Below are 26598 nucleotides of genomic sequence, written 5' to 3'. Positions count from 1 at the left end.
CATTTCTCCTCATAGAGCCCAGCCTCCCGGATAATCTGTTCTGCATACAGGTTGAAAAGGTAAGGAGCTAGCACGCATCCCTGGCGTATGCCCTTCCCAATTTTGAACCATGCAGTGTTCCCTTGCTCTGTTCTGATGACTGCCTCCTGGTCCAAGTATAGGTTTCACATTAGCACAATCAAATGTTCTGGGATTCCCATTCTTTTCAGAGTCGATGTGTGAGCTATGGTGTTGGAGAAGAGTACTGAATATACCCCGGACTGCTAAGAAAACAAACAGGTTCATCCAGGAGAGTGTTAAACCAAGCTGCTCCTTGAAGGCAAGGATTCTGAAGCTTCGTCTGACTTAATTTGGACATGCTGCAAGCAGGGACCAGACCTTGGAGAAGGACATCATGCTTGGGAGGGTGGAGGGACAGGAGAGGAAGACTCTCTATGAGGTGGACTGATTCAGTGACTGGGGTAATTGAGGTAGGTGTGTTACTGATAGTGAGATTGGCAAAGGTTAGAGCAAGGTTTAGGGCTCTTGTAGATATGGTCGCTATGAGTCACAGGCGACTTAATGAAACAGAACAACAATAACAAACAAAGGATTTATGCTGCCAAACCAAAGGCGGGCAGTTCAAATCCACTAGCTGTGCCTTGGGAGAAAGATGGACAATCTCCTCCTGTGTGATTTATAGCCTACAAAAACCTGCTGGAAAGTCAGCTATGAGTTGGTTCTGACTCAATAGCAATGAAAGAGTAACAAGTACTGTTAGCATAAGCAGGTTGAAGGATAAAGAGAACACAGAGGATTCAGGTGAGCATCACCTCCAGATACAGCTAAGCCAGTCAGGTGCACCAGAGAAGTCTACGGAGGAGCACAGGATGGTCCTTCCAGATCATCAAGAGCCTCTCTCCACAAATCCTGACCTAGCCTAGAGGGTAGAAACAGCTTCCTAGGACCAGAAAAATAATTATGAAAGGTGGAAAGAAGGTTGAGTGGAAAGATATTTCTAGGGAAACAGTGTGTGCCAACATCAACAAGCACGTTAGTGAGGTTCTAGAGCACACAGTATGCAAAAAAGTTTTGTTTTCCATTTAAGTTGAGATAAGGAAGGGCTCTGCTACTGGTAGGGCATTGCTCAAAACCAACTCTGACAACGTGAGGATTTCATGTGGGCAGAACTCTCGCAGTTCATTGAAAAGTACACAATGATAGGTCCAGCAGCAAGAGCCTTCACTGCATTCACCACTCCAAGTACTTGCCATGTGCCAGAACCAGGGCCAATCACTGGAGAATATTAGTGACTAGGTCCCAGCCCTTCAACATGGAAAACTTTCAACATGAAGAGATTCCTGCCTAGGATATGAAAGACAAAGAATACAAATGACAAAACACACACGAGGCCAACAGGAAAGTCAGGGACAGGTCAGCAAAGGCCTGCAGCTGCTCCAAGGGTCAGCAGCCCCAGGCTTCCATTACTGCCTCCTGCTCGGTGGTGCTGACACAGAGGCCTCAGGAAGAGGATTTGTTTGTGTAATTATGAGGATCATACCTCCTGGGCTGCTTTGGCTTCAAAATGGGTCATGAGTCAGAAAAGCTGTTCTGTTCCAGGCACGATCTGGTCACAGTACCTGGTGTTTGTTTCCTTTTCCACAGGGAGGGAGATGTCTCGCTTTCCTGAGAGAAGACCTGTAAGATTATGAGCATTGTGCAAAAGAATCAAAGTTCTTCTGCAGTAACAGGATCCTAGACTTCACCTTTGCATTTGGTGGGAAGTTCAACCTTGGCTTTTATCAAATCCATTTCTTCTATCTTTTGTGGTTTTACTGGATTCAGGGGGATCAGAAGGTAGCTAGAGGTACAACTGGAATTTAGTCACAGACTTTGCTATAAAAGAGATGAGAAGATACTCTTTAAAAAAAATATCATATTCCTCACACAACTTCAAGTTAAAATGAACTTCCTTTAATGAAATAAAATAAAAAAACCAAATGGTGCATTGCATAATATTTGTGGTCACAGTATAAAACAATACAATTAGTTCATATAACATTGGATATGGACAAAAATACACAAGACCCTTTCTTTGTCTACATAAAATTCTGCAGATCCATATGTGCCACACTAAAAAAGAAAGTCAACTCTTTTCTCCTAAGTGATCTGCACACAATAGTCATGACTGAGGATTTGGTCAAAGAGTGGAGGGGAACTTTCCCACATCCCAGTTCCCTTCATCCTCTGTTGTCATCAGTGAAGCTTAAAAAAAAAAAAGTTTTCTGAAAGTAGCAAGTCGTGGAGTATTGCTTATTATTCTTGCCAAAAAAGGCTCAGTCTTTGGCTCACAGATGTCAGTGACAGAAATCATGGCTGCAGGTAGTCTGCAAAGCGAGAAGTAAGAGCCACCAGGGAAATAGACAGGGGTCTGGGCAGGAGGGACCTCCAGCCCCAGGATCCTCGGAAAAGCCATGTGGGCAGGAGAGAGGAGAGGAGATATAGTTAAATAAGTTTCTAAATTAAGATTTAAATCCAGTTGGTGAGTCAGAGTTCCATTGTCCCATGAAAAATCTGAAAAGTTGTTAAGAAAAATGGCAGCGTTTGCATTTTTTATTCTTTTTTATCTTAGAAAAGTGAAAAACGTATGTAAACATCATAAAGTAAACAATTTAAAGTAATTTTGAGGCTTCTATTTGAACATAGCTTAGGCTCTTTAGGGGACATTTTTATGGTAAGGTGGGGAAAAAGAAACCTAAACATGTAGTTTCTTTATGCTAAGAAGTGCAATTTAATCTGGGAAAGTTGTGGCTGTGCCCTTCTTTCATTCATACCACTGCTTCTGGCTGGAACATCTTCCAGAAGAGCACTGTGTGGGGAGCCTCATTTGGTACAATGAAAGAGTGTCTGTCTCACTCTATGAAGACTCACATCCCAGGTGAGTTGATTTCCCTGTGAAGAACCAGACCCTGGGAGCAATGCCCAGAGATGGCTCCCCCTTCTTCTAGGTGGCTGGGAGTTTTCTTGGTCCAACGGGCCTACAGTGGAGCTGCCCCAAGTGATTCCAGCTTTGAACTGCAACATCAGTTTGAAAGGAAAGGTACGTCCCCTTCATCACCAATGAATGTCTGGTATAACCCAGGCTGTGGTGTTATCTATAATGGGAGTCACCTGGTCCTGTCCAAAGCCACATACTCCTTTACCCTACTGTGAAGGGCCTGCACTATAACAATCACTGTAATATCTTCTTTTAAGTAAGATGTATTGGCTGTTATTGAAATAGCACCTGTTTGTATCTGTTCTCACTTTAACTCTCAGTGCGATAATCTGTGACTCACCTCCTTTGAAATAGCATAATTGGGAAATGGCATGTAGAAAATAGGAAAATCCAGTGTCACCAGGACCTTCCTCTCTTCCTGTAGGCACTCAGCCTCCTGTGAGGCACAGGTGCTGCTGTGTCCCCATCGCAACAGTCTGGGATGCATTGGTGCTGCTCCGGCTAGCATAGAATCTAGTTTCTGGCTACATGGTGGCTGCTGCAGCAGGCAATTGTGAGAAACCTTGATAGCAATCTGCTTCATGAGGGCAACTTGCTGTTATGTGCAAGACAAGACGGATCATGGGCAGAGTGAGGGGAGAGGAGGGAGAAATAGTGAACCAGGAGAGAGGCTCATCTGGCCAAGGGACAAAGAGCCGCACATGAATGGCCATCATTTTTCATGACTTTATTGCTCAAAACAAACAAATCTTTTTTCCCCTTTGGAAGACAGAGCAATGTGGGATCCTTCTCAGCCAGAATCAGTGCACAGAGGACTGAAATGTAGGGCGTGAGTCACCAGCGCATATCAGAAAATCATACTGTGGTGGTTCTCGAAGGCCAGCTCTGTGCAGGGGGAGAGAAGCCCCAGAATTAGGGGCTCCCTAGGGAACATTTTGAAAGCAGGACACGCCAGGACCACATCAGAAGAGCTCCTCTGCCTACCATCCCACTCCTTCTAGGTGCAGTCAGGAAGAACAGATTGCTCTCAAACCTACTTTGCAGGCTGCTCACATGACAATAAATTGCTAGGTTTCATTCATGTTCCTAATAGAAAAGCAAACACATCACAAAATACACCCTTTTTCAGTGGCCCCCTGCAGGGTGTCTTAAAAAGACTTGAAGGACTGAAAAGGTCATAGGAAATGCGTGGTTCTTCTATGCAATTTCTGATTCCTTCAAGTCAGTCTTGCGAGCAGCAATTTGCTTTCATGTTAAGGAGCCCAAGTAACACAAAGAAGGACATGAGGTACCTGGGGGTGCTCTTGGAAGTTCCTTGGTGACCCATGTCTTGTGACTCCCAGCAAGGGCAGGAGAGGGGAATACAAGCGGTTTCTTTGCCCTAACATGTCCCCACATCACTACCCTTCCTGGAACGAGTTGTGTATATCTAACTTCTCAAGACCCCTTTTCTGCATTCCCTGGGGGCCTCCGAGTCAGAGGAACCTCAGGACTATTTGATAAGGATCTCTTCCTTTCCTTATTCTTAATATCCTCTTCCTTCTCCTTAAAGACCTCGGAGCCCTGGACAGGGGTGACTGTGTGTTTGTCTTTGTATTCACTCTTAAGGCTAAGGTGGTAAGATAAGGTGCTCGGTGGAAAGCCAGATTCTGGGTTCCAGGGCTGCCACTTCAGCACTCTCGCATGAAACAGAAAGAAAGGGGAAAGGGGCAGAGGCGCAAAACAAATGCATTTGGGCTCAATAAGAAGTTACATACTGCATGTTTAGATTTCAAACATAAACCCCTGAAAATAGGGGTGGGGCAGGGTAGTCCAAGCCACAGATGAGCTTCCAACACAGGTCTGGGTGGGGTCCCAGCCCAGGCAGAGGGGTGCAGGGGCAGCTCTTTGAGCACGTGGTTCCCCTGCCCTCACTCCAGATGCAAAGAACTCTGAATACCTTCACCCCTTCCTCACTGCAACCCCTCACAACACAAAGTTATCAACACACAGAAGTCAGAGGCTCTATAAACCAGTAGGAGGGAAAAAAATTAGACATAGGTTAACCATTAAAAAGCCGCAGCTGGGAAAACACACACTCGATTGTTATTTAAGAAAGTGCTGTGGGAAGAAGAGCTGTGTGCTGGTAAACATGTCCGCGCTCAGTACTTGACATGCAGAAAAGAGAGAGCGCCAAGTCCCACCTGAGATTAGAGAGGACTGGTTTTGAGTGTAACACCCTTCACGTTAAAAGATCATTGTCCTCTTCTCGCCCAAATCGCTCCTAGCATGTCTCTTGATCGTTCTTGTTCTCGGGTGCCAGCCTAGTCCATCTCCATGGACATGAGGCGGCGGCGCTCGCGCCTCGTCTCCTGGACTTCCTTCTTACAACACCAGTGTGAGCTGCAGTAGCCAATGAGGCAGGACAAGAGCCCGATGAGTGTGGAGAGACCGATGCCAATCAGCAGGGGGTACTTGAAGGCGTTCAACACTGGGAAAGAGAGATCAAAGGGGAGCCAGGTCAGTGATGTTGTGGATATGGCCTGCCTCAGGGTGAGCTGGGGCCTCCATCCCCCATTGGATGACCTGAGGGACTGGTCTCCTTTACCCTCTTCTCTGCCTTAGCCCGAACCTGGAGACAGGAGCTGTTGAAAAAAATGAGCAAATGTTTCCCCACTCAGTTCTTTGGGTGAGGGGAACCCAGAAAAAAAGATCTCATTTGATGCTTTTGAATGTCAACGTGCTTTTTAGGGTTTTGGCAGGAGATTGATTTTTAAAAGTCAGGATAAGGGCACTGCATATTCAGCGACAGATGCAGCCTTTAAAAAACCTGCAAAAATCAATTACAGGCATCAAATAACTGAAGTGTACTCAGGGAGCTATTTTAAGTAACACTATAGGAAATTAAAGGAGTCTCTTGGCTTCGTGGCTGAGTGCTCAGCTGCCAACCAAAAGGTTGGTGGTTTGACTCTACCAGCCACTCCATGAGAGAAAGAGAAAGCAGTCGGCTTCCGTAAAGATTACAACCTTGCCAGCTACTGGGCAGTCGTACACTGTTCTCTAGGGTTACGAGTCAAAATCAACTTACGGTAATGGGCTGGGCTAGGATAATAAATTACTGGCAATATGGATAAACACTCCCTTACTTGTTTGGTAAATCTAGATTTTCATATTGAGTGACTATTTGTATTAATTTGTGTGCGTGTGCCATCAAATCAGATAACTGGTATAGGAGAAGACTGCCCCTCCTTCTCCAGCAGAGAATCTGGTGGATTTGAACCATGAGCCTTCAGGATTGCAGCTCAGCTTCTTGCTACTAGACCACCAGAGCTCCCCATATTGAGTGACTTTAAGTAAGCAATTTCTGAGATGCAACTGTGGTGTACAGTATAATGCTTCAGAAATTCACCAACACTATTTCAATTTCACAAGCCCCAAATCTCCCCTCACAAGCTCCACATGGCCTGTGTCTCCTAGGTGAATACTGGGCACCATAAAGCTATTTTATGTTTAATAAATTTTACTTTTCACAACCACCCCATAAGAGATTATTATCCCCCTTTTACTATAGTGGAAAGTAAGACTCAGATGTAGTAAGCTGTAGAAGAGCTGAGGTTCCAGCTCAAGTCTCCCTTGACATTATCTATCATGAGGGAAACAAACTCAAAGGCTTCTACTAATGTTTGGAAGCATCAGAGTTTATTTTCTTAAAGGAATGATTTAAATTAACATCTACTTTCTGAACATTTTACACTGAAGACATTCATCTTGTTAACCAAGAAGCTTCTGTACTCATTCTGAAAAGCTTAGGGAGCAGCGGTGGTCAGGGAACAGGTCAACTTTGACCTGTGTGGGCCAAATGGCAGGGAGTTCACCCTCCCACTTTGGGGTGCACCCTCTCTTTATGAAAGGAGCCTCTGTTTTCCAAGAACCAAAAACAATTCAGGATAAAAGCAGTAAGTCCTCCTTTAACATACTTTTATCTGAAGACCTGAAAGCTGTCTCTCAACTTTGCTGTCCACACTCTGCCAAACCTGAGATTATCTAGTGTGTCTGCAGAAAATTTACAGAAGAGACACATCATCAACCATTTTCCCAGAAAGTGTTGGCAATCATTTCACAATGGTGCCAAAGCTGTGAGAACAAAAAGAACTGCTTTGTGCTCTTTCTGGGTAAATGCTCAGGACAGGTCTAGAGAGAAAGCAGGGCACACAGTGGTGCATTCCTCAAACTGTGGAAACCTGGATTCCATTAGTTGTATCACAGCATGGAGAGAAGGCACTCTGAACACTGGGAATGAAATATCTGTGTGTCATTCTTACCATCCATCTTCACAGTTATAAACATGGGCTTGGAGTGGATCTCTGTTTCCTTCTGCCAGGAACCTGTTGGTGACTTCACCCACGGAGTCACGGAACAGTAATAGTTGCCAAAGTCTTGGTCCTCGGAGCCATGCACTTGCAGCAAGAATTCCAGGACGCCCACACGCTCCAGGCTGAGGTCGCTCTTCCAGTCCCTTTGGGCTGTGTTCACAATCCCCTTCCGATCCAAGGAAGACAGGAAGACGGGGTCCTTATCCATGCCGAAAGAGTGCACAGCAAACCAGGACACATCAAAGGCCATGTCATCTATGAATGACCAAACACAGTGAGTAAGTGCAGGGGGCAATACAGCTAATGTGTGTTTCTCGGTGTTGGAGGAAGTAAAGCTAGAAGGCTCCGGAGAAGCAAGGATGGAGAAACAGCTGTTGTCAGGAGGGACTAATTTTTAGAGAAGAACATAATGCTAGGTAAAATTGAGAGTCAGAGAAAAAGAGAAAGCTCCTTCATAAAAGGAAGACCCTCAATAAGTGACTACAAAATGGGCTTAAATACAGCAACAACCGTGAAGATGACATAGGGCCAGGCAGTTTTGTTCTGCAAAACACGCGGATGCTGTGAGCTAAAACAGAAGTGGCAGATCTGACAACAACACGACGGGCTGGCACTGCTCTTTCTGCCTTGCTAGTTACTGTTCTGTTGACAGTCATCATTCTGACTCATTGTGATCCTGAGTGTGTCAGAGCAGAACTCTGCTTATGGTTTTCAATGATCATTTTCTAGATCACCAGGTTTTTCTTCTGAGGTACTTCTGGAGTTAGTGGCCAAATGCTTAATTGTTGCTATAATCCAAGGACTCCTCAACTTACCTTCTCTCGAAACTAAACACACCTCTGTTGAGTAGATTCCAGCTTGTGTTAACTCTCGATGGTGTTTCTAAGGCTATGAATCTTTATGGGAGCAGACTGCAACATCTTTATCTCATGAAGAGGCTAGTGGATTTCAGTGGTCGATCTTTCAGTCAGTAGCTCAACATATAGCCCATTATCACATTAGGCTTCTTTTTGTTTTAGGTCTCATTTAGTATTCACAACAACCCTATGTTCAAGGAACCATTATCCCCATTCTATGATGAAGAAAGAGATCTTCTGGGTAAGGAGGTATCCTGCCAATCTAGAGGTACATGGTTAGAATCCATGAGCACCTCCTTGTGAGAAAGATGGGCAATTTCTTCCCATGTGATTTACAGCCTCTGAAAACCCGCTGGACGGTCAGCTATGAGTTAGTTTTGACTTAACAATACCTAACAACAACCAGGAATCTAGCTCCAGAGGCCATTTACCTAACCAGGTCTACTACCCAGTCTAAAGAATCACAGAAAGAGTCAGAGCCCCAAACTTCCTCTTACGGATCATGCAGACTGTGTAGTTAAATAAAAACAGTGACTTGGTATGTTCTGTCTCTTAAGCAAAGCAGGGCCCCTGGATATTTCAGGCAGAAGAACTCAAAGCTGAAAGGACACAAAAGTCATGAAGAACAAAATGTACATAAAACAAATTACACAAAATTCAGAGCTGTAAAAACTTTAGGTTTTAATGTTCATTGTGGCTTTTTTCCTCCCCTGTAGAAGTGCTTGGGTTCAAAAGAAGAGAGAAAAAATGTCAAGCTGAGAATATTGAATACAGTTTAAGAGTCCCAGAGAGTAATGCTGCTGAATCGTAAAGTACTGTGCAAAATTAAGGTTCTAACAGTCTCAAATAAATTAATATGGGCATACGAAGACGACGACTTTGGCACAAGTGATAATTCTCTTAGAATGTGGAAACAGAACACACATTCCAAGCTCTTGACCTCTTCTCTTTACTGGTACCATCTGATACCAAATGTGTCAGCTCTGAGGCACAGGCAGCAGCCAACCAAGTACAAGGCCAAAAGCATTGCTTAAATCCCATGTCACTTGAGGCAGCTTTCCATGTACACTGATACACCAAATAATGCAATTTTTTTCAGCCCCTGAATTTTAATTTTTTTTTATAATTTCCATTCATTCATTGTTGCACACTTTCCTTCCTGCCCACCCTTCCCCCCTCAGTTTGCCTTTCTCTTTGACAAGTAAAACAAAAATTCTTTAGTAGAAGTATCTTAATAACTCCAAATAGGACATTACAAGGCAAATTCTATTCAGGGTTTTTTGTTGTTAGGTATTATCCAGCTGATTACAACTCATAGTGACCCTCTGAACAACAGCTGGGAAACTGGCCCTATCCTGTACTACCATCCTCACAATCTGCTCCATGCTGAACCCACTGCTGTAATCACTGATCAATCAATCTAATTGAGGGTCACAATCATTACAAAGGAATATAAGCAAAGCTAAAAGCAAGAGTTTCTAACAAAATTACCCAAATGATTCTTCAACTCACTGTAAAAATACGAAGGGCCACAGGCAAATTTTACCACTAACTACAAAAATGACAGCTCACTACTGTGACGCTTAAAACAGCATCATTTTCTCTTCACAGCAGAACATCTGATTGGTGTCACTGGAGCACCTGGATGAAAAGCATCTCTTGTGGAGAGAACAGACTTGCTGAGGGCAGAGAGAGTAGGAGCTGGTAGGTACCCAGATCTCTCTTATATGGCCAGTGAAAACAAATTGACCCATTCTTCTGTCACCTGTATGCCTAGAGGTGGTCAGTGAACAATACCAACTGTGTTCTACATTACTTTTGCCTAGATTCTAACTCCTGATCCACACTGTATAGTAAAACAAGACGTAAAGTAAAATTGAGTCTATTCTGGCTCATTGCATCCCTGCATGTGACAGAGAACTCTGTCCCATAGGGTTTCCAATGGATGACTTATTCAGAAGCAGATAGCCACGCCTTTCTTCTGAGGCAACTCCAGGAATAGTTGTTGTTGTTGATTGCCTTCGAGTCAAGCATGACTCATAGTAAAACTATGAACAGAGGGCCTGACGCCCCTCTATAACAATCAACATTAATCAAAGTTCATAGAGTTTCCAGAGGCATGTTATTTAGGAAGTGGGTGCCACTCCTGCTTCCAGGAATGGTAGCCAGTTCTATTATGAATCAGTAAAAAATGGCCTGAGCATACCCACGTCTCACTTATCAATATGTTTAAGTTGTCAGACAAAAAGTGATGTTATGTAAAAATAGATGATCTTATCAAATCACTGCTTCACCCCACTCACTTCCTATGCAGCCCTTGCTGACGTACTTGCCTCCCTGTTTCCCAGTATAAACTCAGAAGGGCTTGGACCCCACTGCCACCTGCTGAGGAAGGACTCATTCAGAGCCAGAGTGGCCCAAGTGCTGCCCCTTTTACCATCCCCAGATCCCCTCTCTCTCCTGCCCTCACTGTATTTTTAATAGAGATACCTCTGTGTCATCCCTTCAACAATCATTTAAAAATGCCCTTGGTGGCTTTGTCGGATGCAGGAGTTCCTTGTCCACATCGAGTAGGCCTGAGTGCAGTGGGGGAAGGGTGTATGCTGTTCAATGGGTCCTTGCACCAGGCTCTCATGTGAATATCCTCCAGTTCTGCATGGGTAGTCCTGGCTACATCTCCTTTAAAATCTACCATTCAGAGCTTTGGCCCAGATCATGATGGCCAGGATTAGCCTCTGCCCTTAATCTAAAACTGAGGCTGTCACTGGTCATTCACCAGTCCCCTGCATGCCAAGCAAGCATCAATGCAGTGGCTCTATGAGGCTACTTTATGACATCTATAACCTCCAGTGACCCTATGAAAAAATGGCTTTGAACCTTGCCCTATCTTTAGCCAACCTCACCGTCTCTGACACACCTGGCCCCATTGTCACAGTCACTGTGTCAATCCATCTCCTCTTCATCCAGAGTTTTCTTTATTGTTTTCTTTACTCTTACCCTTCCAAGCCTGAAGGACTGGTCACTCCTGACAATATACCCAAAGTATGTGAGACAGAGATGCAGAAGCCTTGCTTCCAAGTAGCAAATTGGACTTCCGTCTGTCATATCTATATCTATATCTATATCTATATCTATATCTATATCTATATCTATATCTATTTTTCCCCCCTCCCAAGTGGATTTTAATCAGCTGTCTTTAGATTAACAGTACAATTCCCTATGGACTATTTCACCAGAGTCCATAAAATGCTTAGAATTCTAAAACAGCTGTTGGATATTATAAAAGTTCCAAAAATGTTGGCTGACATGAAAATCACCATCTCCACAGCTCCATATACGGGCCTGCTGTCAGACAGATGCTGCTAACAGGAAGGGCATTACCTCTTGCAGCAGACAAGTTTGGTGTCTCACCCAATACCAGCTGGTGCACCAAGTCCCCACTGTTGCAGGTATTGGCTGGGAAAGCTCTCACACCTGTTCCTTATTCCCTAGACGACTGCCCTTAGCTACAGGAGCCATCTCCCAAAAGGAACAAGACACCTACACTCCACACTCACTCAATCTGCAGGCTATGGCCTTTGCTACAGAAATCATCTCCTAGTGAGTACAGACCCTCTTACTCCTCCACTCACTCAGCCTGTAGGCAACACCTGACTAACTCTGGGACATGAAATCCACCCTCACTCCATCCTGCCAGAAGGAGGCACTGACTTTGTGGTATTTACTCATATTCTGAGCTCCCTGTGGGGAGTTAGACTTGATTTGAACTCATATCTCTCACTGACTTCTTCCTTGGCTATTCCTGGTCTCCTCACTCCCTCACCCTTTTCTCCTGAGAGCTTGCCCTCAATTAATCACTTGCACACTTGTCTCCGGTGTGGCTTTTATAGAACCTGACACCTCCTCTCAAAGGGGAGCCTATCTTGGCTCAGCAGTACCCTGGCACTTGGCCCACTCATGCAACATGTTCTTTCAAAACAGAATTCCCTCACAGCCCATGGGATGCAAGAGGGAAAACAGATTTACAATTAGTACTTAATTATTTAGGCTCTTCCACCTGCACAGTCCAAGAGGGCAAAGTTCTGAAAAATTGTGATCTGCAAGATAACAGCTACCTATAGCATTTGCCAATTACTCTGAAGGAAAAGATTTCTTATATTAAGGGCACAACTGTTGACCCATTAATTTATAGAGAAAAAGCACTTAAAGGATTTATTTTTGGAGAAAGAACACTTAAAGGATTTGTTTTTGTATATCTAATAAATGAGCTTTAAGGATAAAAATGATATAATATTATTCTAACTTTTGAAATAGATTTTCCTCCCCTTTCCCCAGCAGTGTCATCTACTTGTGCCTTCATTGTCCCTTCTGAATGCCCTTGGGGGTCCTCAGTCCTCAAATATAGTATTTGTAGCTCATTCATGACTAAGATACTCTGCTTACTTTCATCAATGTATCTAACTGACTAAATGTGTTTGGATCTATTTTTTTTTAAAAAAAATCTCTTTCCTTATATTTTCTCACTAACTTTTAGCCTTTTCCCTATCCTCAAATTCATCTTCCTACTCTTCTTAGTCTGTCTTAGCCTGGAAGTTCTGCTGAAACCTGTACACCTACTACTGGTATTTGAAACACCAGTGTGACAACCTGGCAGAATAGAAGGAAAGGACTGGCAACTTATTGCTGAAGATTTGTTGTTGTTATGTGCAATCGAGTCACCTGTAACTCATAGTGGCCCTATGTACAATAGCTCTGAAGCTGGCCCTCTCTTAAGCCAGTCTCACTGACTCCAACACACCTATCCCTATTTCCCGGCTAAAGAAAAGCTTGTGGATCACACAAAGTTCTGTCTTACATAGGGCTGGAAGATAAATGCTATGTGCTTAAAGACATTAAAAATATGCAGTGACCACAAAAATGGACCCAAGTATACTGATTGTGAAGATGTCACTGGATCAGACAACATTCATTCTGCTATGTCATTATGAGTCAGAGATAACCCAAAAGTGTTGCAAATAGCAAAATTTCATATACAGTCAACTCTTGAAGAAAGCCAATTGAGATCAGCCAACATGTTCTGGGTTATTAACAGTCTGCAGATCAAATCAAACCTACCACTTGTTTTTATAAACAAAGTTTTATTGTAAAACTTTGGTTTTGTACTGGTACACAACAACAACAACAGTTTTTTTTTCTCTCCCTAAAATGGCAGAATTAAGTTGCTGTTACAAAGATCTTATGGCTCACAAGGCCCAAAATACAACCTTTACACAAAAGGTATGCTGACCCCTTAACTACTTGTCCTCCCTTGTGACCTTCAAATAGAGCTGGCCCTCAGGTGCTGACCTTCAAGGCTCTGGAGCCACTCATAATGCTTACTATCATCACCACAGACTACTTTAAAATCTACCTTTTAATAGAGAATAAAATCTGACTTTGGGGGTCCTTCCTAACATCGTACTTTCAGCAGTCTCTACAAAGAACTTTGCTAGCCCTGCACAATTCGGTTATTTCAAGGTGCATATTGTGAGAAGCGCTGGTTATGCCTATAATGGAGTGGGATAGTAAGAAAAGGACCCATGATTAAGGCAGACAAAAGCAAAAAGAGCAAACCACAGAGGTCAAGGTGGGCCCTCCACAGGGCAGGGAAGAGTAGAGGAGGGTCTAGTCCTGTTCAACAGAGGCATGATATATGCACTTAATGTCCTCGTTTAGGCCCTGAGAGACCAAGATTGAGAGTAAGGTATTAATCAATTGGTCACTGAAGGAGGCCAAGCAGTAAAGGTGACCAATGTCCCCACAACTTTTACACACGCTATTGGCAATGTTAATAATTTTCGCCAAGAAAATTTCTAAAAATTTTAACTGCAATAGCCCCCTCTTGGTCAGTTGTTACTCCTTTGCTTTGCTTTGTATTTCTTAACAGTATATACTACTATCTGTTATTTTATAGTACACACCAATTTACATTTCAGCTATTCTAACTAGTTTATAAACTCCATGAGTGCAGACTTTAGCTGTTTTGTTGAGTCATCTCTTCCTTGAATCTAGATTAGTACCTGTTCATAGAATCAGCTTGACATTATATGAAAGACAAAGTGAAGGAGCTAGCTCTGCCAACAGATTTCAAACTAGCTTGAATTAGCCCCAAGATAGTTCACTGATCGCCCTGATAATTCAGACTCAAACGTTTGAACGTGTTTACAAATTGCCTAAGAGAGAAATAGATGCATCCATTTTACAAGTGTTTATTAACCTACACACAGAGTACAAAGCACTGAGCGAGGCAGTTTGGAAATAAAGGAGACAACCCAACCCCATCTTCTGAATCTGTATAATACCATGGGGATGACAAAGCAATACGGGAAAAGAAAAAGACTGAAGGGAAGTACCTGGATCCAGTGCTGTACCTTCAATTGTGATGATACAGAACAATTTGATCAGATCCCCCCGGGTGACTGACGGTGTGGCCGAGTGCACGGAAGCATTAAATACAGGACCTGGAAGAAAGACATGTTGCCTCATTATTCTCTTTCACATTTTTACAAAACAATACATTCCCGACACTCTTTAACAGATCTCTAAATGTGGCTGGAAATGGGAAATGGAATGGGTCTAAAAACTCATAAAATAAAAGGTATTTTACAGTTTGGTTTTCTTCTATTGAAAGAGACTTAAGCATTGTTGTTGTTCTTAGATGCTGGTAAGACTCATAGTAACCATATAAACGACAGTTAGTTCTGAACCTGTAATATCCTGTGCTAGTCTCATCATCTCTGACACACTTATGCCCATTGTTGCAATCACTGTGTCAGTCTCTCTCATTAAGGGTCTTCCTACCTTTCAATGACCCTCTACCTTTGGTAGCATGATGTCCTTTTCCAAGGAATGGTCTCTCTTACCAACATGATAAGTATGAGAGATGAAGCTTTGCCATCTTTGCCTCCATCAAGCACTCTGGCTATACCTTCCCCAAGACATATCTATTTGTCCTTTTGGCAGTCCCTAGGATATTTAGTACTCTTTTCTAACACCACAGATCCAAGGCATCAATTTTCTTCTGTCATCTTTACTTACTGTCCAGGTCTCAGATGCATAGCAAATAACTGAAAAGACCATGGCCTGAATCAGGCACACCTTAGTCTTCAAACAGACCTCATTGCTCCTCAGTATTTTGGAGAGGTCTCTGACAGTGGACTTTCCCAGTACAGTACATCTTCTGATCTCATGACTGTTGGTAGCAAGGGTGTTGACTATGGATCCAAGTAAAATGAAATAATTGACCATTTCAATCTTTTCTCCATCTATCATGATGTTGCTTTGACCCAGTGGTGATAATTTTTGTTTTCTTGATGTTGAGATGTAGCACCCAACTGAGTTCCATCCCAACATTATAACCCAAACAGAACACTTCTCAAAGAATTCTTTTTCCTTTACCTCTCCTGTGGTGGCAACCACAGACTCATCTGAAGTTCCTGCTTGACCTAATATACTTCCCAGTACAACGTGCATTGTTTCTGATTTAAGGGAGTTCATTTCTAGGTCAAGGTAGTGTGGAGATTCAGAAGAATCAGGACAGAACCAGTAATGGTTATTGTTCTAACGGAGTGAAAGGGGAGAGGGTTCCTGCTAAGAGGTTGAAATCCAGTAAGGACATAGTCATGCCAGGAACAGCCAACTGTTTCTATAAAGTACAGTGTGAACACTGACGGCACCGCTCCAATATGCCCAGGAAGAGTGAAGCATCCCAGATATTCCTTTTAAAAAACTATCCAGACAGAATTTGTCCTGTATGCCACCCTGAGATACTTCACACTCTAATATCCAGTTGACTTTAACACAGAACTTCCTTTCCTTTTCTCAAGGCTAGAAGAGCATGCTAAGGTTGTTCATTGGGTCACTATGAGTTACGGTTGACTTGATGGTACCTAACAACAATATGGTCATCTTCCTCTTTTGGCAAAGGAGCTAGATATTCCATTCTCTTCCTCCTATTCCTTGGTTTAAACAGTCATGTTGTTGTTATTGTTAAGTGTCGTCGCGTCATATAAGACTATAGTGACCCTATGAATGAAAGATGTGAACACCTGTATAACTTTCATTGTTTCTCTACATTTATAGAGTTTCTGGAGGCAAGCTATTTTGGAAGTAGATGCCGCTCCTGCTTCTGGACTCTAAACCAGCTACTAAATGAGATGTTGGTATTAGAACTCAAAGTCATCTTGGAAAATAGGCTTCCAAAGGTATCTAATGAAAAAAGTCTTGCAATATCTATGAAGCAATTCTATTCTGCACACAAGAGGGCACCAGCACTCGGAAACAATAACATCTATGAACAACAATATGACTCCGTTTTAGGTAGGATAGTCATGTTTTAAGCCCAAATGGTCCCTAAGAACTCTGTGCTTACCTTAGCACAGTCTCTAGTCCCTAGGAACAGGCTACCAAAAAGAAAAGAAAAAAAAAAAACACTATGTGATTCCCTCTGGGTTTCCTGGAAAAACAAGAGAGATTGTCCCGGACACTGATTAAAAAATGAAGAATATGGTTGTTATTATTACCATCTTAATCAGATTTTCAGGAAGCAAAAAACACCTTAACCTACACTTAGAGATCCAGATAAAATGAATATGAGAAAAAATAAAAAAGGTCATGTAAGCAACCACAAGAGACAAAGAAATGAAGTCTGTATTTTCATCTGATAAGAGGACTTCTTAGAACTGTGCCTGAAAGTTGAATAATGAATAAAGATGACAGCAGAAAAACTGATGCCTTTGAAATTTTGTGTTGGAGAAGAGTACTGAGTATCTCATGGACTATCAAAAGAACAAACAAGTCTCTCTTGAGGAAGTGCATCCAGGGTGCTCCTTAGAAGCAGAGATGGTGAAATGTCATCTCACATACTTTGGGCATGGTGTCAGGAAGAAAAAGACATCATGGTAAGAATGTCATGGGGTCAGGAAGAAAAAGACATCACGGTAAGAAAGGCATGGGATCAGACATACAGAGGCATACCCTCAATAAGATGGACTGACACAGTTAATGAAACCTTGGGCTCAAATCCTTGCAATCCTGAGGATGGCTAGAGTAAGGTTCAGATCTGCTGTTCACAAGGTAACTGAGTCATCGTCCAGTTAATGGTACCTAATCTATTTCTCATTTGGAAAGTACCCAGTAGTCTCAGATTGCTTCCTTAACACCAAGTTATATAGAATTTGTATTTGGGGTGGGGCAGGGAAGTGAAAGATAAAAGAGAAGGACAGCAGTAGAACAGGGAACAGAAGAGGTTTAGGCAGCAGGGGTCAGTGCTGCTATGGGTTCTGAGTAGACAATGAGCAGTGAGAGACACACACACACACACACACACACACACACACACACACACACACGTCTTAACTCCCTAGGGACAGAGAATACTACAGAACAGCAGTACTGGAGAATGAGGGAAGATGAAAGCAAAGAGGACAAGGGGACTCTACTACTGCACACAATCCTTTCCATCACTCTCTGCAGTGGCTCTCATAGGTCCTTAGCACTCTGCATAGCAGTAACGATGCCAGTGGCTCTGGTGACTGGGAGTACTTTGTGCCATATGTAGCCACTTCTGAGTACAGGTTAGTGGCAACCACTGAAGGTAAAGGAGATTCCTCACTACCTTTTCCTTCTGGGATTAGGAATTATATGGTAGGAAAAAATAAGAGCTAGACTCATGTGATTCCTTAAAGTGTCCAGGTCCCTTCTTAGAGAACTCAAAATGCCAATATTGACACAAAGAACATCTTATAAAGGATTTATGTTTTAATTCACTGAATTTGAAATAGCAAAGAAAGATATCTAATTTGGACATATTTTACTTTCTCTTCTTTGTATTTTCAAACAAAACCCCAAATGCCTCCTAGGTCAGCACTTATGGTTCTCATATCCCCTATTGGCCATGCCTGTGGGGATCAACAGAGCATTTGTGCTGTGGCTCACAATACGGACAGGGTCTGGGGTAAAAGCCCTTCATTGTGGCGGGCTATTCATAGTGGTGCATTTCCTCCTAATGAAATCAACAGCTCACTGTTAATATGGGTCAGTATCCCAGGCTTAGAAAAATTTTCATTATGGTCCATTTCTGTAGTAATGCTGTTTTAATGAGAGGATTTGTCTGATTAGCTTCCCAGATAACAGACTATGGCATAGCATTCAAGTTAACTACCAGGCTCACTAGGGGTCACTCCACTCCTAGTCTGTGGTGAGTGCATGATGCATTTAACTTTTAAATACAAAATATAGCTTTTAAACACAGACACAAATCACGTTCCAACCCTAATCCTAAAAAAGCTGTTAATGGCAGTGTTTTCTTGAAAGCAAAAATTGCAGGTCATCTCCATGTCCATCAAAAGGGTAAACGGTTCACCAAATTCTGGTACACAGAGTGTTAAAGTTGCTATTTATTTACCTAGACATTACTGTATCAGGGGGAAATAACATTAAAAAGGAGGAAAAACACATCATAAAATTGTATGCACAGCCTGATTTCAAAGTAATGAAGAAAACATGCAAGGGAAAAATTCTAGGAAAATTAACAACACAAATAAACCATCTCTGGATGCTAAGATTATGGGTGATTCTCTTTTCCAACATTTTACTTGCCTGTATTTTAAATTTTTCTATTTTATGGAGGAAAAACTTTCTAGTTATTCTTTTAAAAGGCCCAAATAATATTTATCACATTTACCATGCTTTCTACCCTGACACTTTAAGTCAGGAAGCCACGACTCCGAAGGGTCTCTTGGGAAATAGCCTCAACAACAAGAGAAAAGTGCCCTCAAGTGGGGGACAGACAGGAAAGTCACAACTTGGGAGGATCTTTTTGTTATATGTGTGTCTTAAGGTGAGCTACTGATTTCTGGGAAATGAAAGGTCTTCAATTTTAAACCAGGGCTTACTGAAAGATGACTCAGAGGCCTAGCATTGTGCTGGCCACTAGATCTGATGGTAGCTTCTAATTAAAATGTGAACAGGCAGTGATAACTTTGTGGATTAAATAAAATAAAAACCCTAGGCAGTCTATTCAACCTGGAAGTTACAGTGATTTTATCTGTTATGCTTAGACTTTAAAGAATTGAGAAATAGACTCAACACTTATTTCTCACTGAGAAATACATATAAAAGAGTTTATGTCTCCCTCTTTCCACATAAGAGTTTAAAAGCATCAAATAACAAATGTAAAACAAGACAGAACTGACTCCTATGGATGCCTGCTTATTTACAGAGAGCAAAAGGGATAAACCCACAGGCTCATCTCCAATCTCCACAGACACAGAAATACCATTTGACAAGCTCCAGTACCTTCTCAAGACAAAAACATTCAATAAACTAAGAATGGAGGGAAATTTCCTCAACTAGTGGAAGGGCACCTATGAAAAAATCCAAAGCTAACATCATATTTAAATGTGTAACACTGCATGGTTGCCCCACAAAGATTGAGAACAAGACAAAGACACACACATCACTTCTATTCAACAGTGCACTTGGGATGCTAGCTAATGCAATTCAGTAAATAAAGAAAAGATACTTAGTTTGCAGAATAAAACTATCTGGTAGCCGATTCATAATCCTGTATTTTAAAAATTCCTAGGGATGCCTTAGCACACTTAGACTTGTAGATATGGCAAGTGAGGATGAGCCCTCAAATATGGAAATACAAAGGAGGAGGAACAGTTGTATGCAGACACTACTGAATGAAACATGGAACGTGAGAAGCATAAATGTAGGAAAATTGGACATTGTTAAGAAAGAAATGGAATGCATAAATATTGACATACTAGGAACTGGCAAAATGAGATGCACTGCCATGGGATCATATGATCTACTAAACCAGAGATGAAAGGTGAGAAAAAAAATGGGGTAGCTTTTCTAGAAAAAAAAAATCATTTCTAGATCCATTTTGAAATACAGTATTGTGAGTAACAGGAAAATATTCATACGCATACAAAAAAGTCCAGTGAATACCACTATCATTCAAATATATGCACCAACAACTAGAGCCAAAGAGGAGGAACTAAAAGATGTCTATCAACATTTGCAGTCAGAAATTGATTGAATATGCAATTAAGATACATTAATAATAATGTGTGACTGGAATGCAAAAGTTGGGAACAGGATCAGCAGTTGGAAAATATGAAGCTGGAGACAGAATGATAAAATTCTTTACAATCAACAATTTATTAATTGCAAATACTTATTATAAGAAACATAAATGCAGGCTGTACACATGGATTTCACCTGACGATATATGAACAGGAATCAGATCAATTACATCTTCAGAAAGAATGACAGGAGAAGCTCAATATCATCTGTGAATACGGTCAGCTGCTGATTGTGGAATAGACTATCAACTACTCGCATGCAAGTTCAACAAGTTGAAGCTAAGAAAATTAAATCAAATCCACAGGACCCATAATTTTACTTTGATCTATCCCACTTGAATTTCAAAGCCATCTCAGGAACAGGTTAGAGGCCTTGAACACTAATGAGCAAAGACCATATGAGTTGTGGGAGGATATCAAGAATTTCATCCATGAAGAACACAAAAGGTCATTAAAGACAGAGAAAGAAAAGACCAAGAAGGTTATCAGCTGAGATTCTATAATGCAGAAAGTCAAAGCAAAGGGAAGAAATCAAGAAATTTAGGAGCCAAACAGAAGATTTCAAAGGGCAGGGCGGGAAGACAAAAGTATTATAAGGAAATGTGCAAAGAGCTGCAGTCAGAAAATCAAAAGGGCGAAACTTGCTTGGCATTTCTTATGTTCAAGGAACTGAAGAACAAATTCAAGCCTTAAGTATTAAGCAATACTTAAGGATGATTTGGGCAGAATATTACATTATCCAGGAAATATTAAAAGAACATGGAAGGAGTACTAGAGAGTCACTGTACCAAAAGGAATTGGCAGACATTGAAGAATTTCATGAAACAATTTATGAGGCAAGAGCTTGTGGTGATGAAAGGAAAAATTCAAGTTTCTCTGAAAAAACTGGCAAAAAACAAGGCCGCAGGAATTGATGACATACCAATTGACATATTTCAATTTCAACAAACAGACGCTGCCCAGGATGTGATCACTAAGTTGTGCCAAGAAATCTGGTGGACAACCACCTGGCCAACTAGAAGAGTTCCATGTTTCTTTCCATTTCAAAGAAAGGTGACCCAACAGAGTGCAGAAATTATCAAACAGTATCATTAATATCACATGCAAGCAAGATTCTGCTGAAAATTATCCAAAATCTACTGGAATAGCACATCAATAGAGAACTACCAGAAGTGCAGGCTGGGATTAGAAGATGCTATGGTACTAGGGATATTATAACTAATGTTAGACGGATCTTGGCTGAAGACAGAGAGTATCAGAGGAATGTCTTTCAGTGTTTCACTGACTGTGCAGTCATTTAACTGTGTGGATCACAACAAGCTGTGGCTAACTCTGAGAAGAATGGAAATCCCAGAACACTTGATTGTGCTTGTGTGAAACCTGTAATTGGACCAGGAGGCACTCATCAGAACAGAGCAAGGAAACAGTGAATGGTTCAAAATTGGTAAGGCTGGGTGGCAGGGATGTATCTTATCTCCATACCTTTTCAATCTATATGCAGGACAGATCATCCAGGGAGGATGGGGTCTATGAGGAGGAATGTGGCATCAGGATTGGAGGAAGACTCATCAGCAATCTGCATCATGCAGATGACACACCCTGCTTGTTGAAACTGAGGAGAACCTAAAGTGCTTTCTGGAGAAGGTCAAGGACTGTAGCCTTCAATATGGATTGAAGCTCAATATCAAGAAAATAAAGATTTTCACCACTGGGATAACTGGCAGTATCCTGATGAAACAGTGAAGACACTGAGATTGTTAACAGCTTCAGTTTGCTTGGCTTCATAATCAACAGTCTTGGTACCAGCAGCCAGGAAATTAAAAGACAAATTGTATTGATAAAGTCTGCCGTCAGGGACCTTTCCTGAGTATTGAAAAGCAACGATGTCAGTCTGGAGACCAGGGTGCTGCTGATGCAGGTCATAGTCTCCCATTCCTTGTTATGTGTCAGAAAGCTAGACAATGTCTAGGCATGATAGAGGGAGAACTGATCCTTTGAGCTATGGTACTGAAGTACTGAATATACCATGGACTGCTAGAACAAACAAATTCATTCTAGAGAGGGTGAAACCACGTTGCTCCTTGGAGGCAAGGATTTTGAAGCTTCGTCTGACATATTTTGGACATGCTGCAAGGTGGGACCAGTCCTTGGAGAGGGATATCATGCTTGGGAGGGTGGAAGGACAGCACAAGATGGGAAAATCTTCAATGAGATGGATTTAGTAATTGGGGGTAGTTGTGTCTGAGACAATAAGGTTAGCACAAGATAGAGCAGAGTTCAGAGCTTTTGCACATAGGATTGCTATGAGTTGCAAGTGACTCAAGGGCACAAAATAATTACACTTATTTAGGTATTTTTTTTTAAATGAAATTTTTCTTTTATAGTGGTTTACTTAGAAAGTTTGTACACATACTGCTTTTCACACTGGATCTTTCCCATTTCCTTTACCCACACTTTCTTCTACCCATCAAATTGTGTGACCCCATAATTAATTGCCCCTACCCCACTCATCCATCCTCCCCCTTGGATCCTCATACATGTTCTACAATAATGGTCTTCTACAGTATTTGTCCTTATGGGACTGAGTTAGTTCACTTAGCATAATGCTCTCCAGTCCCTCCCATGTTAGGTAGTGATTTACAAAACCACTGCTCCTGCATGCTGCATAGTATTCTATCATGTGAATATACCGTAATTACTCAATCCATTCGATCATGTTAACCCCTGAATTCTTTTAAGAACTATCTATACAAAATCAAAGAAACAGGAGTTAATTAGACAGCAAACTTTGGGGACAGTGAGTTTATGCTGATGATGTTAGGTGCTGTCTACTCAGTTCAGTGACATGGCAACCTAATGTTCAATAGAATAAAACACTGCACAATCTTGTGCCATCTTTACAGTCATTGGTATGTTCGAACCTATTGCTGCCATCACTCTATCAATTCATCATGTTGAAAGTGTTTTTTCATTGATCCTTTAATTGGCCAAGCATGACAACCTTCTCCAGAGACTGGTCCCCTCCTAGAAACATGTCCAAAGTGTGTGAGAGGAATTACTGCCATTCTAATTCTAAGTAGCATTCTGATCATGCTTCTATGACTGATTAGTTCATCCAATTGGCAGTCTATTCATTTTCTGTCAATCTTATAATTCAGATGCATTAATTCTTGATCTTCCTTATTCATTGTCCAGTTTTTGCATGTATCTGTGGCAAGTAAAAATACCTGGGCTTAGATCATGCACATCTTAGTCCTCAAAGTAGTATTCTTTACCTAAAATACTGTAAAGAAAGTTATTCTTTTCTCCTGTGTTTATTATTTTTAAAATTTTAAACTGGATTACAAAGTTCTTATACATTGCTTTTCACACTGGATCTTACCCATTCCATTTCCACCCATCAAATTGTGCAACCCTAGGATTTGCCTCCCTCCCCCGAATCCTCACCCCTTTGCTCGCACTTTTCTCCCTCTTCGATCGTCACACACGTTTTACAGTAACAGTTTTAAATAGCATTTGCCCTTATGCATTGAGTTCGTTTCCTTACTATAATGTTCTCTAGACTCTCCCAAGTTAGGTAGCAATTTACAAAATCATTGTTCCTGTGTGCTGCCTAGAATTCCATCATTGGAATGTACCATAATTTCTTAATCTATTTGACTGTGGTTGGGCATCTGGCCTGCTTACGTATTCTTGCAATAATGAGTAATTGTTCTATGAACATTGGTGTACAGATTATGTTTGTGCCTCAGTTCTCATTCTCTTGGGGTTTATTCCAAGCAGTGGAATAGTTGGGTCATAAGGAATTTCTATGTTCAGCTTTCTGAGGAAACACCAAACTACTTTCCAGAGTGGCTGTACCATTTTACAATCTCACGAACAAGAGTTCCTATCTCATCACATCTTTTCCAACATTTATAACTACAGTCCTGTAAAACTTTGTCACTGCTACTGGAGTGAGATGGTATCTCTTATTGTTAGTGCTTCTTCTGAGCATTTCATGTGCTTGTTGGCCACCTGAGTATCTTCCTCTGTGAAGTCTTTCCATGTCTTTTGCATATACTCTGATTGTGTGATTAGTCTTTTTTTTATGGAGGCCCTGTAGGATTTTGTAAACTTTTTATATGGGAACCTTCTCTGAAATGGTATTGCCAAATATGTTTACAGTTAGTAGGTTCTTTTCACCCTTCTGGAAAAAGTTTTTGATGTGCACAGGGATTTAATCTTTAGAAAGTCTCATTCATGAGTTTTAGCCTCTCCAGATTGTGCATTTTTGCCTGTATTTGGCAGTCTCTTTATTCCACACACTAGGCCATCTAAACTTGATATCAGTTTGTCTCTGCTGAACTTTATGGTTTTGGCCTTTACTCCCAGTTCTCTGATCCACCTTGAGTTGATTTTTGTGTATGGGGTGAGATGTAGGTCTTGTTTCAGCTTTCTGCAGTTTTGCCAATACCATCTGTTGAAGAAGTTATCATTTCCTCATGTGATAAGTTTCATTTCCTTGTTGAATATCAGTTGGCCATAGATAGCTGGGTCTATTTCTGGGTTCTCAATTCTGTTTCACTAATCTATGTGCCCATCATTATACTATGCTGTTTTGTTTACTACTGCTGTGTACTATGTATAGAGGTCAAGAAGTGCTATGTCTTCCACTTAATTTTTGTTTTTCAGGAGTGCTTTGTTGATTTGGCATATTTTTCCTCTTCATAAAACTCGACAATTTCCCTTTCAATCTCCTTGAAAAATGAATCTGGTATCTGGACTGGGATTGCGTCAAACATATAGGTAGATTGTTTCAGTAGGATTGTCACTGTCACAAAACTTAATTTTACTATCCATAAACAGGGCACATTTTTCCATTTTTTAGGTCTTTTATTATTGTGTCTTGCAGAAATGTTCTGTAGTTTTCTTTTTATAGGTCTTCTGTGTCTCTAGTTAGGTTCACTCCCAACTATCTCAATTTGTGGTTGGAAATTATAAATGGTACTACTTTCCTTATTTCTTTCGATGAGTTCTCTTGTTACTGTAGAGAAATCCCACTGATTTTTAGATATTGATCTTATATCCTGCCTCTTTACTTAATTAGTCTACTAGCTCTAGCAGTTTTCCCCCCCCCTTCTTGTGTACTGTCAAATCGGATCTGACTGGCACAGGAGGAGAATACCCTTCCTTCTTCCTTTTTTATGTGTGTGCCTATTGCTAATCCACCATCTGGTGGATTTGAACCATCTGACTTTGAGACTGCAGCGCAGCTTCTTTCCACTAGCTCTAACAGGGTTTTTTTGTTGAGTCCTTGGGTTTTTCTGTGTACACTATCATATCATCTGCATATAGTGAAAATTTAACCATCTCTTTGCAAATCTGAATACCTTTTATTTCCTTCTTTTTCATACTGCCCTAGCAAGCACCTCCAATAAAATGTTGAATAGAAGTGGACATCCTTGTTGGGTCCCTGTTCACAAGGAAAATGCTTTTAGTCTTTCTCCATTGAAAATGATATTCGTTCCAAGTTTTGCATATATACTTTTCAGTAAATTGAGGACATTTCCTTCTATTCCAATTTTGCTGAGTGTCTTTATCAAGAAGCGGTGTTGGATTTTGTCAAATGCTTTTTCTGCATCAATTGCTAAGATCATATGGTTCTTTTTATTTGCTTTGTTTTGTTAATATGGTGAATTACCTTGATTGTTTTTCTTGTGTGAACCTTCCTTCCATACCTGTTATGAATCTCTCTCGGTAATGATGAATTATCTTTTTTATGTACTTTTGGATTCTACTGGCTAGGAATTTTTTAAGGATTTTTGCATCTATATTCATGAGAAATATTGGTCTGTAGTTTTCTTTCTTGGTGGTATCTTTGCCTAGTTTTGCTATTAGGTTTATGCTTGCTTCATAGGACACTGGGAGTGTTCCTCCTTTTTCAATTTTTTTGAAATAATTTAAGGTGCATTAGTGATATACCTTCTCTGAAATGTTTGGTAGAACAGAGCTGTGAAGCCATCTGGTCTGGAACTTTTCTTATGGGGAAGTCTTTTTTATGACCTGTTCACTTTCTTCTTTTGTGATGGGTCTGATCAAGTGTTCTACATCTGTCCATGTCAATCTGGATAAGGCATGAGTTTCAAGGAACTTGTCCATTTCCTCTAGGTTTTTTAATCTACCAGAGTACAACTTTTCATAGTATTGTGATATTGTCAATTTAATTTTATCTGATTCTGTTGTGATGTTATCTCTATCATTTCTTAATTGAGTTTTCTGTGTCTTCTCTTTTT

The 26598-nt window shown here is 41.2% G+C and overlaps 1 protein-coding gene across 1 annotated transcript in view; it reads right to left on the bottom strand.

Moving 5' to 3' along the window:
• Positions 1-5280: 5280 nt before the first annotated feature.
• The window catches only part of PTGFRN (prostaglandin F2 receptor inhibitor), a 115984-nt gene continuing 94666 nt past the window's right edge, over positions 5281-26598 (bottom strand). Inside the window, exons 7-9 of the mRNA XM_006899575.1 lie at positions 14579-14686; positions 7279-7584; positions 5281-5447 (exon numbers count right to left, since the gene is read on the bottom strand). Coding sequence (XP_006899637.1) covers positions 5281-5447; positions 7279-7584; positions 14579-14686 — 581 coding nt within the window. The remainder of the gene's footprint in view (positions 5448-7278; positions 7585-14578; positions 14687-26598) is intronic.

Source organism: Elephantulus edwardii, unplaced genomic scaffold, assembly GCF_000299155.1.
Source record: "Elephantulus edwardii isolate Elephantulus edwardi_28Jun2011 unplaced genomic scaffold, EleEdw1.0 scaffold00262, whole genome shotgun sequence".
Taxonomy (NCBI): domain Eukaryota; kingdom Metazoa; phylum Chordata; class Mammalia; order Macroscelidea; family Macroscelididae; genus Elephantulus; species Elephantulus edwardii.
This window is presented reverse-complemented; position numbering and strand designations above follow the sequence as displayed.